We start from the raw sequence: 17,832 nt of genomic DNA, 5'->3' as shown, positions 1-17,832 counted from the left end.
ACTGAAACCGAAGTGAAGACGACGAGAGAAAAATATAATTGTGTTGACCGCCCATAGGTTCATGGTGGTGGAAGTTAGGAGTGGGGAGAGAAAATCGTTGCTTCAAATGACTATAATACCACCACTACCTGAAAACTCGTCCTGTAGGTCTTATGTACATTTTCGTTATGCTCTATCCTTTAACCGTACTGCTTATTTATGTCATAAGATGTATATGTTATTCCTGGTCTTTATACAATTTACAAAAATGTCATATGTTTAATTATTCCATTTTTATATTTGACGCTATTCTTTACCCTACAGACAATTTTCATACGGCAATATTCAAGAGTATAGACTTCACAGTGTTTATTAATTAACTGATAGGTGCATTGTATCAATTTGAAGATTCGCGTGTGGAAATGTTGTAAACAAAATTAATATAAAAAGTCAGCATTTTACTGGCTAAAATGTTTAATCTTTTCTAATTTTTAAATTGGTTCGTGATGATAGTAATGTAGATATGATTATATAAAATTTGATAGATAATATTGCAGGCTGACTTTTTTATGAACATGAACAATTTACAGTCCCATTTTTATTTGTGCCTCAATAAATTCACGATATCCATGTTACTTTCGGATATAACCGCAGGAGTAGAAAACACAAGCACACCCATACACTTGTACGCGCGTGCGCGCGCACACACGCGTACCCACGCACACATACGCCCACGCGCATAGAGCTTTTCCACTAGTGTGCAGTGTACTCGCTCGATTATATTAGTAGAAGCGTTGGCCCAACAAGCTGTCAGATTGTAACCCTGAATTTCTCGTTATCGTAATTAATTGGTTATCGGAACTGTCCGATCGCCAGCAAACACGTCTGGGTCAAGTCGACAGATCATTCGTGCGCAACATTGTAAGTACGTGATACATGCGTCTAAACAAAGTATTTTCATATGCATCCGCGCGATATAACGCGTACTTTCTTCAATGTGCATGCGCATAATGAGAACAATCAACCGACGATCTTTAGCTTTGCGTCTTCCAAGCTCTGTTGTCGTCATTTTCTTATCCGAATTACCGAAAAAAATGGGACGATCAGCGATTAAATAGACGGAGTAAAAATTGGTCTGTGGGGGGACGCGTCCTACGAGCTAGGGTGCCGTTCGAAGTCGAAAATGGCGAGCTGTCAACGTAGTCCGGGAACTGGGTGGGTACCTTCTCGTATGAACTTAAACGATACAAGGCTAAAAATCCTTGATTCTTCTCTATTTTTATCCTCTGAATCCAAATCCGTAAGTCGATTTTGCGAAAATGTGGCACATCCTTTGTTTAAGCGTGCGGACACTTGTGCACGGTTTCATCATACGCATAAGCTATTGTGCACAATAGCGCGGCATGAATCGGTGTGTATCAATTTTTACACTGCGTTTCAGACGAAAATGCCTCTTGTAAGTTATTCGTAAAATGCGCAGTTCAAAAGTCATCGGCGTTTGAAGGTAGAAAAATTTACGTTTCTTTATTAACTTTGAATGTTAATAATTATTGCCTATTTAATATTTTTTAAAACTGAAAAGACCATTTTACTCCTTAAGCCTTGATAGATATTGATATATTTCAATATTGGCTTACGTTTCTTCAAGACGTATTTTTTTGCGATTAACCATGCGGTATTTCAATGCTTCGAATATAGCTCGTGTATTGTATTTACCATACTTTGATGCACAACATCAATATTCCTTTCTTTGTGATGTTTCTTTCAGCTTTGTAAGTATACACATGATTATTTACGATACTTATTGCAATAGTTTTATTAAACTGTGCGTTATCTTCTTTTTCGTTTCTTAACATATTGATAAACGCATTCAACATAGATTACTGTTTTCAAAGGTGAATTTTTTAATTTTCACAGCGGAAAAATGTGTATTAAGAAAATAGATCCATGTATTCCAAATTGATGATTTATCATATCAAATCTACTATAAATAATGTTTTAGTTCTTTTCAAATATACAGGTAAAATTATTATTCAACGTTTACATTGGTTTTAATCTTAAATATTCACATATCAGAATATCGATTAATAATAAAAAATAATCAGAACCATTTCAACGCATAGCCTCATGTTTTGCATAACAATTATATTCGCTGCTCATTTCATAAAATACGTTAAAACTATAACACTGCAACCTATTTTTTTTAACTTTCGTTATCTTCGAGATGATCCGTATCAATTATAATAAATTCAATTGTTACTACTAAAATCTCAACTCGAAATCATACGTAATCGCCCACTTGCCCCCACGTAATAGTATATCATACGGCCATATTTGAGCTAATCAAATCACAACTTCAACATTGCATCCGTCATTTTTTATGAAAGGAGGATTTATAATTAAAAGGATTTATCATTAATGCAAAGGTAAAAATTCCTATGATTTTTCTGTTTAATTTATAATATTTTTTAAAGACTTTAACAATATTACAAAATTTCTTTCTTTTTATTTAAGGCGTCATATCTCAGCAATAAACAATCATATCGGAAAGAACTTTATGGAGAAATACTCAGAAAACGAACGAAAAATAACAAAAACGAAATTTTAGTTTACTAACAGTGCAGTGAAATTTTGTTGTTTATACGAAAATTGTTAACTGTGTTTTGGTAACCATTTGCTTATTATCTTAAAAGCTACAATTATTTTTCGAAAATTTATGTTCCATTTTATTTTCCGAGATTTTTCAGAAATTATTAATAAAAAAAACGTAATATTTTGAAAAAATGTTATTCGAGAAATAGAAAGCGGAGCAACGCCCCGAGTCCCCTCGTCGCGTTGCGCCACACTCCGAGGGCCGTTTAGTATAACAATTTTAAACGATAACTATCGTTGCATAAAAATAATTTGCATAAAAAGAAATTTCAATTATTACGCGTAAATAATACAAAACTGTATTTCTTTGTTACAGACATGAATTGTCAGTCAAAATTACAATACAACGAAATGGATCAAAACTAAAAACTTGTCGATTAGGAGCTGCCGCAGAGAACGCAGATAAGGAAGTCGTATTAGATATATTTTTGAAGTATGACGTGAATTTAACACGGCGTCGTATGTATAGCGATACACATATTTACAGTCAGTTTTCAAAAGTGTATCCAAAGGAGGATTAACATACGGCAAAATGACTGCACTGGTACCACTGTTCTTTGATCTCAGTCTAAACGTAGATATCAGCAATGAGTGTGAACACACGATTTTACGCTATACTATTCCGTACCGAACCAAAAAATTAATAGAGCTCCTCATCGAATGCAACGCTAACATCGATGTGGTCAATAAAAATGGCAAAATCGTAGTTCATCACTTCGTCAAAAATAAATATAACATATTTAGATACATACCGCCGGAGACGATAATGGAACAGCGACCCTTGATAGAGAAAAGCACCGTTGATTACAGCAACTGGCTGATGACTAAAGGCTTTGATTTCAAATACAATTATCATAAGTGTCCATTAAACTTATTTATGGTAGCCAATTTACACGAAATCTTACCCGCTTTGGCATCACGTAGAGATGACATGACAGATACCGACAAAGATGAACGAACTCTGTCTCAAATTGTCCTCCAAGTGAGCTTTATTGAATATTTTAAACTAAAGCTGAGAAATAAATTATACCAAGGTCCTTATATGTCAAAAGTCATTAAAACTCTACTCAACAGTGGCGCATCTTTCGATTTTGCCAATGAACTGGATGCGGTTTTGAAATTCACCTTTACCACAGAACGTTTCGACTTACTAAAGTTTTTAGTCGATAATATCCCTGAAAAACACGCTATGTGCTTAACCAAATTTTTGCACTATCTAATCAAAAATATCAAATCGTATCACTTGCACTTCGGCAAACATGATCTTCAAGATGTAATCGAAACTTTGATCTGTAAAACCATGCAATGCCAATACGAGCCGATATCCGGATACACAACTGTCCAATTAGCAGTTTTGGAAAAACGCATAGACATACTCCAATTTTTATACGATTACGGAATAGCGTTCAACGTTTTGACGGCCAGAGGTGAAAATCTGCTGCATCTTCTCTGCCAAAAACCGTTCAACTTAAGAAGGATCCCCATCAGTGATAAGGAATACAAAGAGACGGTCGATGTTCTTGTGAGCCAAGGTTGCGACGTAAACGCTGTGAGCGAGACGAAGCAAACTCCACTACACGAAGCTACGGCCCACGGAAGAGTAGTAATAATAAAGTCACTGATAAAGCACCGCGCCGACGTGAACTCCAGAAACAAAGCGCTGATGACTCCGCTGCACATAGCAGCGGCAAAAGACCGAGAGTTCATGGTGGGCCAGTTACTGATAAAGAGTGGAGCAGACGTGAATTTGCAAGACGAGATGGGCAGGACGGCGCTGCATTTCACGCTGGAAAACAAGGGAACGCTAGCGGAGCTGCTGTTGAATTCGGGCGCTCGAGCAGACGTGCAGGACAAATGCAAGCGCACGCCCTTGTACCTGGCTATACTCAGGCGGCATCTCTGGGAAGTCGAAAGGCTAGTCAAGTACGGCGCCAACTTTAACGATTGCTTTCTCGTTAAGACTCTCGCCTCGCAGTGGTACGGAGATCCCGCACCGGACAGAATTTTGCAGGACTTCATTTTGCCGAAGCACTGGATCAAATTGTCGGTCGCCGGATTGCCCTGCCCCAAGGAGTGCCAGGCCCTCGCTCGACAACTCGATTTTAAAGGCTGGCAGCGCGAGTGTTCCAAGGAGCTCGACAAATTGAGACGCTGTCTCATATACGACCGATTAACGTGTCTCATGTTTATACAGATGAATCCTAACCGTCGATGCGCTTACGTCGATAACCGGACGATAAAGAATTTTATAAAATCTCCATTGTATAACAGATTTCCGATTTATAGTAGCATCATAATGTCTGCTTATAACGAAGCGTTGGCGAGGAAACCATTGTTAGAACCAGCTACGCGATCTCTGTTAGAGTTGACGGAAATTGCCCTGCCAGATATATGCGTGGATCGTATTTTCTCTTACCTAAATAATGCTAGTCTTATTAATTTAATAGAATCAAAAGAGTAAGGAAATAAATGTCACGTACGAATAGCGAGATGCATTGCAGGTCATTATCTCTGCTAAAAAAAGTACACTCATACGCATTGTTCGAATCCCATTTCCAAATATATATTTTCAGAGCTTTTCTTGTGCTCCAATTATTCCAACTAATTATAATTATTTTAACTTATTCTTAACTTCATATTAACATATTCTATTCTGTATAACTATTTATTATATTAACTTATTGTATTCTGTAGCTATATATAAAATGCATATGTCATTCATTAACGTTTAATATAAATTAGATTTCATATTATCGGGATGGCCTAATCAACTATTTTAGAAAGTTTCGCCTTTTTTCAGTGTTTAAATAAAAATATTCAAGAAAATAAAACTTATATAATGAACTATCTGTTCCTGTGCGTTTTTACATGTATAAATTTCATAAAAAGTAAAATAAACTTGGAAAATTAAGAAGTCTAGAATTATTGATTCCCTTTCATTTTGCAAAGTGAATTCGTTATAATAAACTTTTATATGGTAAATTCAATAGTATATTGATATTTCATATATATATATATATATATATATCCTATCTTAAAAAAAATAACGAGTCGCCGATATCCAGCGTTGTAATTAGTTAATGCTAAAAAAGAGCGCGAAATTTTCAATTTTCGTATACTTTAAAATATTTTTATTATAATTGTAGAAATGTGAGATTTATATTCCAGTTCTAAATTCAATTTATGAATAACTAACATGAATAATAATCGGGAAAAAATAAAAATCTACCCTTAATAAATTGTTTTGAAAACATAAGACGTTATTTTTTGAAATTATCAGTATTATTAATTTTATAACAATCTGTGATACTGAAACGAATATTGTCATGTTAAGATTTGGTAGAAAGGGAAAGAAAATGAATAGAATAAAATAGACAAAAATACATTTTTATCTTTCGTACATTGTAAATTAAGAAATATGCGAGTTAAGGAAACAGCGTTGCCACTGAAAAAATTGCTCTCAGGGACCCTAGAAATTCTGGCACTACATTTCTGAATGTCGACCAGTACCGTATTCATCTGCAACTGAAAACTTGCCGGTGCCACTGCCCGTACTTTTTTCAAGCAATTTTTTCCATGGGCAACGCTGAATAGAAACTATCAGAATATTAAACCCGTTAAATTTGAACAATATTCGCATAGAGGCAACAAAAACCACACAATATGAAATGTATTAATCATACATACTAATATAAGATTATGTATTACTCATACACACTAATATAATATATGAATTCTGTGCTTTGTAAAGTTTGTTTTTCTATTTTTCTGATGGCAAATTATAATGTTCCAATCTAAAGAGAGTGCATATGCGAACGATATTTAAGTTATACTACGTTTGGATTTTGGCATATCGGGTTCTCAGCTGTAGGGTATAACAGGGAAACAAAAATCTTTCTTCTTTTTTTTAGTTGGAAAAACAAGTTAACGCCAGTTACCGGACTAGATAAAATGCCGATCGGTTGATGATGATGCGCCTTTTCACTTTCACAAATAGCATAAACTATAGTTCTTCATTATTCAACAGGTGTCCTGCAGTGTTTTGTGAAGTTTGGTTGTGATTAATCAACTAATTTTTGTTTTTCTTATTGTCTGAACTACTACGTCGAAATCTGTCAAAGTAGCGCTGATAGAAATTGATCTCAGTAAGGTTATAATTGATCAATTTTCGATCGTAACTGAGACGATAAATATTTGAAAGTCTATGATATAGCTAGTGTAGTGATTCAAAATCGAGAACTTTTTAGTAAAAATATTCAATTTAATATATTGCACTTTAATCAAATGTTGACGAGTTTTTTTAAATTCTAAGGATTCTGTCAAGGTTGTAGAAAGATTTTAAGAATTTATATGAATATTACATACATGTCTCTTCATGTTCTTATATCTAGATGTATTGTAATATTTACTAATTATATATAGGATTCAACCAATAACAAAGCTAAATAATTTTTTTTCAAGCATTAAACAATTATAATATAGTTAATTATCACAGGTATATAATTTGTATTGATCTTGTTTAAAAAAATAATGTATTTTTACATAAACTATTATTTACACTAGACTAATAATTTTTTGTATCAATACAGTTATTATTATTTACAAGAAAAATGATTTTTAGCTCAATAGAGCTCAAAAAGTTTGAATAATAATACTGATAAAGATTTAAAGAAGCCAAGCCAAACTACAGCAAACCATACTTTCAGTGATATAGAATCTACCAATAAACCAATGGTAAATGTTTCTTATATAGTTTTTACTTATTTATTTTATTTTCTTACTCATACTTTATTTTATTTGCTAAAATCAAATCAAGCTTTGATTGACTTTTCAATTTCTAGTCAGAAGTATCACCACAAAACATTTATGTAGTAGTCAATGGTCAGTCAGCAGAACCAGAAATTACAAAGAAAAAGAGAGGTAGACCAAAAACAAACAAAGATGAAGCAACTATTACACTAAAAAAAAAAAAGAGCAGAAAAATGTTTAAGGTTCATATTAATAATTGCTTATTAAGTCTATTTTCATAATAATTGCCTATTAAATCTTACTATAGTCTTACAAAAAGGTTATACACTCCAGCAATAATTCATCTGATGCCTTAGCAATAACAGCATCACCATTGGTATCCAAGATTACTAATGAGAATAATCTTGTGTTAGTTGATGAAGTCAAGGTATATTAAAGCTTAGAATTAAATAATGAATTAAAAAGCTTAATGATTCTCTGTAATTACAGAATAAAATTGATACAAGCATAATTACTAGCTTGCCAATTGAGTTACCAAATCAAAAGCCATCTCGACCTCTAGGAACAGCTCGGAAAAGAATTAGTGGCGAAGGCAAAGTTGCGAGTTTGCAAAGAATTTTACTGGAACTTCCAAATCTCTGTGATCCAAATGTTTTTACAGACATATTGATGAAGACATATGGTAGTAGATTTGAGGCATCAAAAATTTTCGAATGTCTCAAAACCAGTGATTTGAAAGATGCTATAATGAAAAAATTTACTCCATCAGAGATGATAGCATTAATTCAAAATAGTGGTAGCGTGACTGGTCAATTTTTGAAAATGGCATCTAGTGATGAAATTTTAGATGAAGTGCAATCAAGAGAAGAATTGAAAAATTCTGGAAAATTGTTAGATGTAGTTTTGACAAACAATAAAGCTGTAAACAATAATGACCTTGTCAAAAAAGTACTTAATACAGCGTCTATTGATGCAGTTGTCAACACAGTGAATTCAAGATATGACTTAAAAAATTCTGAAATGTTATTTAATGTGTTATTACATAACCTACCTCAAAAAATATCTGATGAGATGAAAAAAAATATAATTAATATTTTAATTAACAAATTCACTACTAGCGAACTTGTGGATATATCGCATGAAGCTATTAGATCAAGTGTTACCAAGTATCGGAAAAATTAAGTTCATTAATTTTATTCTTAAACGTGTACTCTTGTAGTCTTTTATTATAAATTATTGATTTAATATAAATACTTGTGTTCATATATTATGGAATGTGTGTAAGTATGTTATGTTTTAAGAAAGAAATTAGTTTCCTGTTTCATTCTCTCAAATACTTTGATGTCTTACACATGTAAATATGATTTCCAATTAATGGAATTGTTGCATGCTTAGAGTAACTAGCCATTTGTAGTATGGATATTGTACACAAGTACTGTATAAAAAATTGGAATTACTACTATGGAATAGTATGTCTAGATCACAAAAAAGAAATTATGTGTATTGCTATACATAAATTTATCATACTGTATGTTATACTACTGTTTTATTTTGTATAAATGTTATATAATTAAGCACTTTGCTCGTAATATTATAAATAAATTTGTTTTCATCAAATTGAATAAAAGTGTCAAATATAAATGTATAGATTCTTAAATACGTAGTTACAATATGAAGGATCTAAAAATTTATAAGGATATTTTCTCTACACCAGTTAATTTAATTTTGATTAAAAAACAACACATTTGATATTATATGCAATTGGACTTTCACAGAAAAGCTCCAAAACAATACAATTAATCAGACCTTAGGATTTGCCAGTACACTTTCTCATACCGAACTAAATACTCAGCTGCACTTTCGGTACCTAACTAACAAATGTTTCCAAATTATTGCCAAAACATATTTTTGCCAACATTTAAGCAATGTTTCTAAAACAATATAAGGAATTTAATTCAGCAACTGAAATTGTTGTGGAAACATTTATACAATATTTTGGTAACATTTTCGGAAAGGTTTCTAGATCATCATTAAAACATTAATAACAATGGTATTAAGATTTAACATTAATACATAAAAAAAAACAAGGGTTAAGTAGCTACTGCAGGTAAATATCCTTCTGGTTAATTCAATTACCGTTTTCAGTGTTTATGCTTACGTTTTTATTACTTTGAAAAGTGGTTAAAGTATTGGTATAAATTCTTAAAAATCTTAAAATTTTTAAAATATCTATTATTTGAAAATTATTACATTAATTCTCCAATCACAAAAATCGAACGTGATAAGCAATTTTCAGTGGATTTTCTGCTGCTGCCAACTTGAAATGACAAATGCTTAACATAACCTCAAAATGATTAGACAAACTTAAATACAATTAGTACATTTTAATAAAAGTATAAAAAATATTCAAATTTTTAGCCAATAGCTACTACTAAAATATTGCTTAGATTAATTATAATTAATTATAATATAAGGAAACGCTTGTAAGTTGGAGTAATTTCGTTTTCACTTGTGAGGTTATATTGTACGAAATTACAAAGTTAAGTTATTTTAAATTCTTTGGTTGACAGCAATTTGTTGCGAGCAATTTTCCTGTCTATTCGAGAATCAGCTTTTAGTGTCTCTCCAATAAAATAAACGCAGTTATACATGCGGTTAGCGGTAACCATACGCGTACAGAGCTAATTTCGAAGTTGTTACAAACTTTGGGAACTTTTGATTTTACCCTGAACCCATAACGTTGTCGCTGGAAAATTTTTTTTCAGGATTTTTAGTAACTATTCCATTTAATATATCGTAATAATTTCTAAGAATCCTAAGAAAAAATTTTTCATTGGCAACGCTGTTAGAATCATTACCGGTGGAAAATTTGTTCCAGGGTCCCTAGAAATTATTGCATTATGTTAAAAGGGGTAATTTCTAATAACCCCGAAAAAAAATTTTCCAGCAGCAACACTGCCCTGAATGATGAAATCTCGATTTGTAGCATATAACCTCATTTGAATTCATAATAAATATTTAAGTACTATTTAGATAGTAGATTTTAGGTAGATACAACTATAAAATTGTTAAGTCTTCAAAAAGTATTGCAGAAACTTTTGAATTTTAGAGTCAAGGTCAAGAGTCTTAGAGCTGAAAATCAGAACATATTTTTTTGAATTTTTTGAACTTTTAGATGCTCAACAGATAAAGAGTTATGTCAAAAGTTGTCAAAGTTTGCTTCGACAAAGTCACAACAGAGCTTTAGTTCACCAAATGTTGGAGTTGGCATAAGATGAAACCATTATTAATGAGATACAAACTAGAAATAATTCTGAAACATCACAGACACTATTGAAAGTTCTCTTGGAAATGATTTCAAAACGAGGACCAGATGCAATCATTGATTTCATAAAATCAAAAAAGTTGTTAATTGTTATAATTATATGTTAGGAAATATCTCAAAAATATTTTCAATGAAAACAAAAAAGAATATTCCAATTATTTTAATCAAACATTTTGAAACTGATGAGCTGGTTAATCTATCATACAAATTTATCAGATTACACTGAAACGAATATAAAAAGAGAAGTTGTTTGGTTTAGATTAGTGATTTGTTTATTTGTATTCAAAAGAGAACTAAAAGTTTCATAAAGTTAATTAAACAGTTTATATTTATATATACATTTTTTTATAAAAACTAGTTATAAGAGAACTAACTTGCTAAAAATGCTTTGTGAACGTTACAAATATTAGAAATTTTCAAGTATTATGTTTTTGATTTTCTCACAAGAAAATGTATTATGGCATTCATATGATATTTGTCAAATAACAATAAGAAGAATGTTACAAATTTTTATAGAAATTTCAACATTAGTAAACTTTTCAACACCACATACAAATTTATTTCAGTCATTATGGATAATTAAAGATATTATAATTTTCTTTATTAATTTAAGTTAGCATGTTGTATATATATTTTTAAATATTATTATATGCTACTTAAAAGAATGTTCTTAATAGAAATATTAGAAATTATTTAATATTTAGCAAAATATAATTATATATAAAGTTATTGCATTCAGTGGTTAACAATTTTTATGTTAAGGATTTACTCTGTCATTTTCTTTCATATTTGACACGTTTTAGGTAGAAAAGAACATCTGAAGATTTGTTAGGAAAATTTAATACTGGCAAATTTTTTAACTAACACAATTAGTATGAGTATATAAATGTTTAGTTTTACAAGTTACTTATAAATTTTGAGAAATATTTTATAATTTGAAAACTACTTATATAGTGCTTTGAGATAAAATCTGTTGAGTAAACATGAATCAATTTAATATATTATAGGTATTTATACTTGACTTTACACAATCTCAATAATGAATAATTAAGTTTGTTAAAAGAAGCTAAAAAAATCGAGGAATTGAGAAATTTTTATATAAAACCCGAAAAACTGAATTTTTACTTGATTTTACTTCTGAACAAAATTTTGATCACAATCTTAAGTTATAGTTAAGGAAGACAAAATAAATTAAAATTATGAGCACAAAATAATTCAGTGTAACAGAATAGCAAGATTTCGTTTAAAAGGTTGTGTATATATATATATATATATATATATATATATAAAGGAAGCCGGGGGGGGGGCTTAGCAAAAAATTGAAAAATTATGCTCGATTTATCTTCTTTTCCATTTATTTAAATAATAAGCTTCATTCAAAAGTAGGTATTTAGGACATATATAGCCTGTTTTCAAATTTTCGTGTAGATTTATTCTCAGTGCATGAAGAAATATATATTAAATTTACTTAAAATTATAAGCTTGTAAAAAATATTTCATATAAATAAACTAATAAGCCAACAAATTAATTGATACACGTATATCGCATATAACTTCTCAATTACTTTAGTACAAAAAATGAAGGGATATTTTTTCATGTAATTACAACTACATTAATATTCCTTTCAAAAATGGGATCAATCGTCAGTCAGTTCCGTGGTTCGGTTTTAACGATCACATTTTCTATTACGAATTGTATTTAAATCTTTGTTTTGCAGACAGTTCTCGCTAGTGTGAGCTATATAAATATAGAAGGTAAATGTGACAAAACTTCTATTAAGCCATTGTTTATCCTTACAAAGGCCAGCAACACATTATAGTATATATAGCTGCTTCGACTGGAAAAGGATCGCAAAGGTTTTCGTACACGTATAATATCATGAATCATTAGTTGCACAACATCGATCTTGTGAACAAATTATAGGCTCTGAGTATGCCTTAAATTGTGATAATAACGAAATTTTTTTTATTGACACTGTCGATTGCATTGAAAGTAGTTTTTCACCAATAACTTTGTTTGCTTGTAACTTACACTAGCCTAATTTTTTTTCATAGTGTTGATCTATAACAGTATGAAAAAAAATGCGGCTAGTGTAAATTACAATCTATCGGTATAATTATGATTATCTATAGAACAAAAACAATGCTAATCACAGAATATTCGTGAAAACATGGGCGATACATCACTCAGGCATGAAGATGCAGTCGTTGATTATTTTATTAAGCTCCAGGAGACACAGGTATATGATTGTAAATAATATAACGACACCATAGAAATAATAAATAGTAATTGTAAAGCTATGTAAAAATAAAGAATATATATATATATATAAATTATTCATATATATATGAATTTATTATATATGAATAATTTATTATATATAAATTTTAATACGTCCCAAACAAATGCTTTATTTTTACATAGCTTTACAATTACTATATATATATATATATATATATATATATATATATATATAATACAATAAATTAATGGATAATTTTTTAATCATTTTGCAAGTATTTTTCCATTATTATTTTTTTTTGTTAAAAGAAAATTCTTAACTTTTTACAGGTAACCGAGATAGGCAGATCTAAAGATAGTAACTTTTCTTCCAGTGATTTACCAATGCCAGTAAGAATAGTAGGTGTAAAATATATTTGCCTAAATTTTTTATAAATAAATATTTTTGTCATTCTATATTCATAATTACATTGTAAACTGCTTACATAGACACTTGTGTAATTGAAAATTGCAAGTTACTTATCTTATTAATAGCTATTCACTGATTTTTGCTATATTTTATCCTTTAGATAAACTTAACAACACCAATTATAGAACAACCTAATAGAAATAATCGGGATGTCAATGTAGTAACCAATCCGAATGATTCTTTTAGCATAAACCACAACTTATCGATACATGTAAGTACAAAACATTACTAAATTATATTTTTAATATTGAAATAATATGATTTATGGTAATTTTTGTAATACAGTAAATGTAAAAAATTTCATTAAAACAACATAATATAGAAAAATGAAATGTCATATTTGCTACGAAATTCAAAAATATTAGTAATATGTATGATGCATAGAGATTAACTAAATATTAGAATTTAAGATTTTGCTTTTGTAATTTATGTAGGGAATATCAGTGGATTATAATAATACACAAGAAAATATAGATGAAAACCCTATTGCACTTACTGTGAAATCACAAATTAAAAATGAATATGCTATTTCTGACTCTTTATCATTTAACGAAAGAAATATGATGGATGAAATGCCACTTGGCAGAAAAATCATGATTCCAACTAATCAACTTTCAACTAGTCAAATGACTGAGGATGACGCATCTCTGATAAAGAACAAGCAGTGTAAGCGGAAACTTGTGGTAAAGCGTAAGGGAAGGTCATCGAAAAAAATGAAGAAAAGCAAGATAGACTATGAAAAATTCATTGAAGAAAGTGATCAAACAATACTTTTTAATCTACTCTCAAAAGAACTTGATGCTCAGACAATCCTTCTGAAATATAAAGTAAGTACCATTCTTCCCATACTTTTAACAACCTTTTTGATAATTATTACTAAAGAGTTTCAAATAAAATACATAATATTTTAGGAGAAAAGAAATGAATGGAGTAAGGATAGAATACAAAGCGAAACATCCAGAATACTCAATATCAACTTGAATAATGACAGTTCAAATTCAGATAAAAAGAGTTCACATTTGCAAAAGACTTTAGAAGGACTTTATAATTATGTTGGTCATGATTTTATAGAAGCAATAGTAAATGTATGTGGCTATGAATTGAAAGCTAAAATACTAGAAAATTTGAATACAGATGAGATAATTGATATTCTTGAAAATTTTGGTACAATGGAATTGGCTAATATCTTGAAAGTATACAAACATGAAATATTAGAATCAGTGTCAGTGGATGATATTTTAAATCTAATGAAGTCCAAAACTGATTTAAACAAGTCTGAAGAATTATTTAATCAAGTTTTACAAAATGGACCAGAAGTACTATCAGAGGAAAATGAACAAAACGTTAAGGACGTCTTAATAAAAAAATACAATATACACAGTCTTAGATATCTAATTCATGATGTTATAGATATGTGTATGGTTCAACCAAATAGATAGGTAATGATTATTTAGATTAATATTGACTTGTGTTTATAACTTGAAAAATTATTAGGATTTGTATTTGTAATGAAGTGTATATAATTTTCTTGTTATGTGTATCAATTTGTTGATAATGACTTAGTTACTGAAATATCATTTTCTGTGGCTTTACTCTAAACGCTTATAATGATAATCAGATGCACTATATGCATTTACATATTATAAATATTTTAAAATAATTGTATTGTGATAGACGTCATAATTTTTGTAATGCATAAACATATTTTTTGTACGTTTGTTTATTTAAAAATTATTTTTCAGTTACTATATTCAGTGTTAAATTTCCATCCGCCTAGTTTTTCTACTTGCGCATCGAAAATAATTACTATAAATTTTATTTTTAAGCAAGAATATCTCAAAAATGTACATGTGTTACAAAACCAAGATTTTTAAGAGAGTAAATCAAAAATTTGTCTATAATCAATTAATGAAATTTAAAGAATCGGAAGATTTTTAAATAAATGGTCGAAGATTATTTCAATTTCTGATCTAGCTATTTATTTCCATAATACGAGAATGTAACGTTTCATGAATATTGGATCATAATTCGTCTTTGAAATCAATTTTATTGACCTCAGTTGCCACAGTTAGATCGATCTAGTCACAAATGTAAGATTATATAAAGTTTAGAAAAATACTGAACAATTATTGATACAAATTTATACATTTAAAAAAAAAACTCAATATTTGAAACAGAATAAAAATTTGTTTTATAGGTAAATTGATATAATATTCATATACAAATTTAAAAACTATGTAGTATTTTTAGAAAAATTTTAAATTTAATTAAAGTATATAAAAAAAAATGTATACAAATTTCATTACCGTTTCCAAATCGGAATATTTTGTTACAACTGAAAGGAATATATCTAATCGGAAATCCAGTGTGAAATTACAAAAATGTTATTTTTATAATATCATATCGAGATTATAAAATAAAGTTTTTTTTTTACAATGACAATGATTTTTTTAATTACAAATAATATTTTTTGGAATATTACAAATGCTTACAAGTATTGTTAATGATAATAGCTTCGAAAGTGTATTGCATACCAAACTAGCTGAAAATATCATTTTGACGTATTTTTGTAATGTAGCCAAAAACAGGAATAATTATTTACAAAGTTTGATGTGAAAATTTAATATTTGTTGGTTGTTATGATGCATTATAGGCTTAAAGTAGTTTCAGGTGCAACTAAGAACATGATATTTGTTTTAATAAAAAAATTCAGTGCTTCTGAATGGAATGATTTGTATCGCATGAAAGTGAATAGCTTGCAATTCTACTTGTTTTATAAAATATTGCAGATACATTAAACTATGCTAAATATTAAGAATTTAAAAATTGATTGACATATGCTGCTAATTTCTTTGTTGCGTAATATGTAATTATATGTTGGCATTGATGCAACAATTTTTTTTTCTTAAAAATAATTTGCTGCTATTATTAAATTTTGATAGCATTACAAAAACCTTTAAATTGTTATTAAACGTTCAATTTTTAAGCTACAAGTGCCCCCTTGCTGGTGAGAAATCCAGGTATAAAAATACTTTAAATCTTTAAAGATATACCGACACATGACTAAATATTTCTTTGAGCACGCTATAACTTGGTATCTTCTACATATATATTTACCATTATTCTAACTGAACATGATACTTATTGCCCAGTAGTTCAACAGCTGTTTTCCAATGATGTAACTATAGCCAATCATGAAGGCGCGATATAAAATATTCGCGTGATCTCAGTAGATTATACTGATATAGATTTCTTCATTAATATTCATTGAATAGCAGTTGACGGTCACCACTGCATTTATTAATTATGTACTCTAATTAACACTGCTGATTTTATTTTGTTATTTTTTTTCTTTGTAGTGTTTGCAAGAAACGATATTGCTCATTTTGACAATAGAATTAAATCAAATCAATTTTCAATATCTAACGCTTAAAGTATAAAGATTATAATTTTTCTTTCGTATCGAATGGCGGACATATAGAATCAGTTTTTATGATATCATTTCTATATTACTTTCACGCATTATGTATGGGGGTCACTAAACTTTATTGTTGCATTACTTTAACATTAACGTTGCACAATTTCTCAAGTTTTCCGTATTAATCATTCCTTAAAATAATTTCTTGAATTATTAACTATTACGAATGGCGAAATATGCTTTACAAATTTATTGTATATTTTTTGTCCGATCCAATCAATATATATATGTTTGCTGTTTTGATTTACATGCAGTTTAATTATTGGTAAGATCAAAAACCGAAAACATAAGAGAACAGTTTTTTCGCCATAAATCTCATAAGAACAGAGTTATTGTCGAAACTAAGAAGATCAGCGAAGGTTGTTAAGATTAATTACTTTTTTGACAAAATTATACCTTGAAAGGTTCTAACACAATGTATCAATTATAGGAAGCAAAAATCCAAAAGCCGCAGATTCCCTAAAAAGAAAGGATATTATAGAACATTCCTACAAACACTGATATTATTTTTAGTAGAATAATTTTCAATAATATATTTTATTCCATCATTTTTTTATACTGACTCACTACACGTTGTCAATAAAAACCACACGAATGTTGAAAAATTATCAAAGTCAATTGATGATGAAATATTACGCTGATTATTATTTACGCTGATTCTAAAAGAATTATAAAAGGATTAATGTGAGTATAGTAATAGCAGTTCCGATTGAAAGGAAAAGTTGAAAAAATACTTTTGTATCGGAAAGCAGTCATTTTCTATTTATACCATCTAACAACTTTACATATGTAACTTACATAATAGATAATAATTTTCGTTTATTTTTTATAGAAAGTTAAAAAAGGAGTCATAAAATGATGAGCTAAAACCACGTAATGGTTATTATTAATTGTAATTTTATAATATTAAGTAAATAATGAAATCTATCAAATATTGA

The 17,832-nt window shown here is 29.4% G+C and overlaps 3 protein-coding genes across 20 annotated transcripts; all 3 read left to right on the top strand.

Moving 5' to 3' along the window:
* Positions 1 to 50: 50 nt before the first annotated feature.
* On the top strand, positions 51 to 5,303 carry LOC131670952 (putative ankyrin repeat protein RF_0381). Of its 2 annotated transcripts, none has more exons than XM_058946986.1 (2): positions 51 to 143; positions 2,948 to 5,303. In XM_058946986.1, exon 2 carries the CDS (start codon positions 3,164 to 3,166, stop codon positions 5,090 to 5,092), a length of 1,929 nt encoding a protein of 642 aa, XP_058802969.1. In that variant the 5' UTR covers positions 51 to 143; positions 2,948 to 3,163; the 3' UTR covers positions 5,093 to 5,303. The 2 variants fall into 2 exon arrangements, with proteins under 2 accessions (XP_058802969.1, XP_058802968.1); XM_058946985.1 differs by lacking the exon at positions 51 to 143 and adding an exon at positions 772 to 900.
* Positions 5,304 to 6,489: 1,186 nt separating this feature from the next.
* On the top strand, positions 6,490 to 9,010 carry LOC131670954 (uncharacterized). 5 transcript variants are annotated; one of them, XM_058947004.1, is made up of 5 exons: positions 6,490 to 6,658; positions 7,221 to 7,365; positions 7,473 to 7,622; positions 7,688 to 7,807; positions 7,870 to 9,010. In XM_058947004.1, exons 2-5 carry the CDS (start codon positions 7,363 to 7,365, stop codon positions 8,560 to 8,562), a joined length of 966 nt encoding a protein of 321 aa, XP_058802987.1. In that variant the 5' UTR covers positions 6,490 to 6,658; positions 7,221 to 7,362; the 3' UTR covers positions 8,563 to 9,010. The 5 variants fall into 5 exon arrangements, with proteins under 5 accessions (XP_058802987.1, XP_058802986.1, XP_058802985.1 ...); XM_058947003.1 differs by having other exon boundaries at positions 6,490 to 6,776; XM_058947002.1 differs by having other exon boundaries at positions 6,490 to 7,126.
* A 3,418-nt stretch (positions 9,011 to 12,428) lies between these two features.
* On the top strand, positions 12,429 to 15,849 carry LOC131670953 (uncharacterized). Of its 13 annotated transcripts, none has more exons than XM_058946994.1 (6): positions 12,429 to 12,562; positions 12,862 to 12,945; positions 13,278 to 13,346; positions 13,517 to 13,627; positions 13,851 to 14,243; positions 14,328 to 15,847. In XM_058946994.1, the coding sequence occupies exons 2-6, from the start codon at positions 12,877 to 12,879 to the stop codon at positions 14,853 to 14,855; spliced, it is 1,170 nt and encodes a 389-aa protein (XP_058802977.1). In that variant the 5' UTR covers positions 12,429 to 12,562; positions 12,862 to 12,876; the 3' UTR covers positions 14,856 to 15,847. The 13 variants fall into 13 exon arrangements, with proteins under 13 accessions (XP_058802977.1, XP_058802982.1, XP_058802975.1 ...); XM_058946992.1 differs by having other exon boundaries at positions 12,523 to 12,562; positions 12,839 to 12,945; XM_058946988.1 differs by having other exon boundaries at positions 12,526 to 12,562; positions 12,761 to 12,945.
* The last annotated feature ends 1,983 nt before the right edge of the window (positions 15,850 to 17,832 follow it).

This window comes from Phymastichus coffea, unplaced genomic scaffold (assembly GCF_024137745.1).
Source record: "Phymastichus coffea isolate CEN01 unplaced genomic scaffold, Cenicafe_Pcof_1.1 PCOF00117, whole genome shotgun sequence".
Lineage (NCBI taxonomy): Eukaryota > Metazoa > Arthropoda > Insecta > Hymenoptera > Eulophidae > Phymastichus > Phymastichus coffea.
This window is presented reverse-complemented; position numbering and strand designations above follow the sequence as displayed.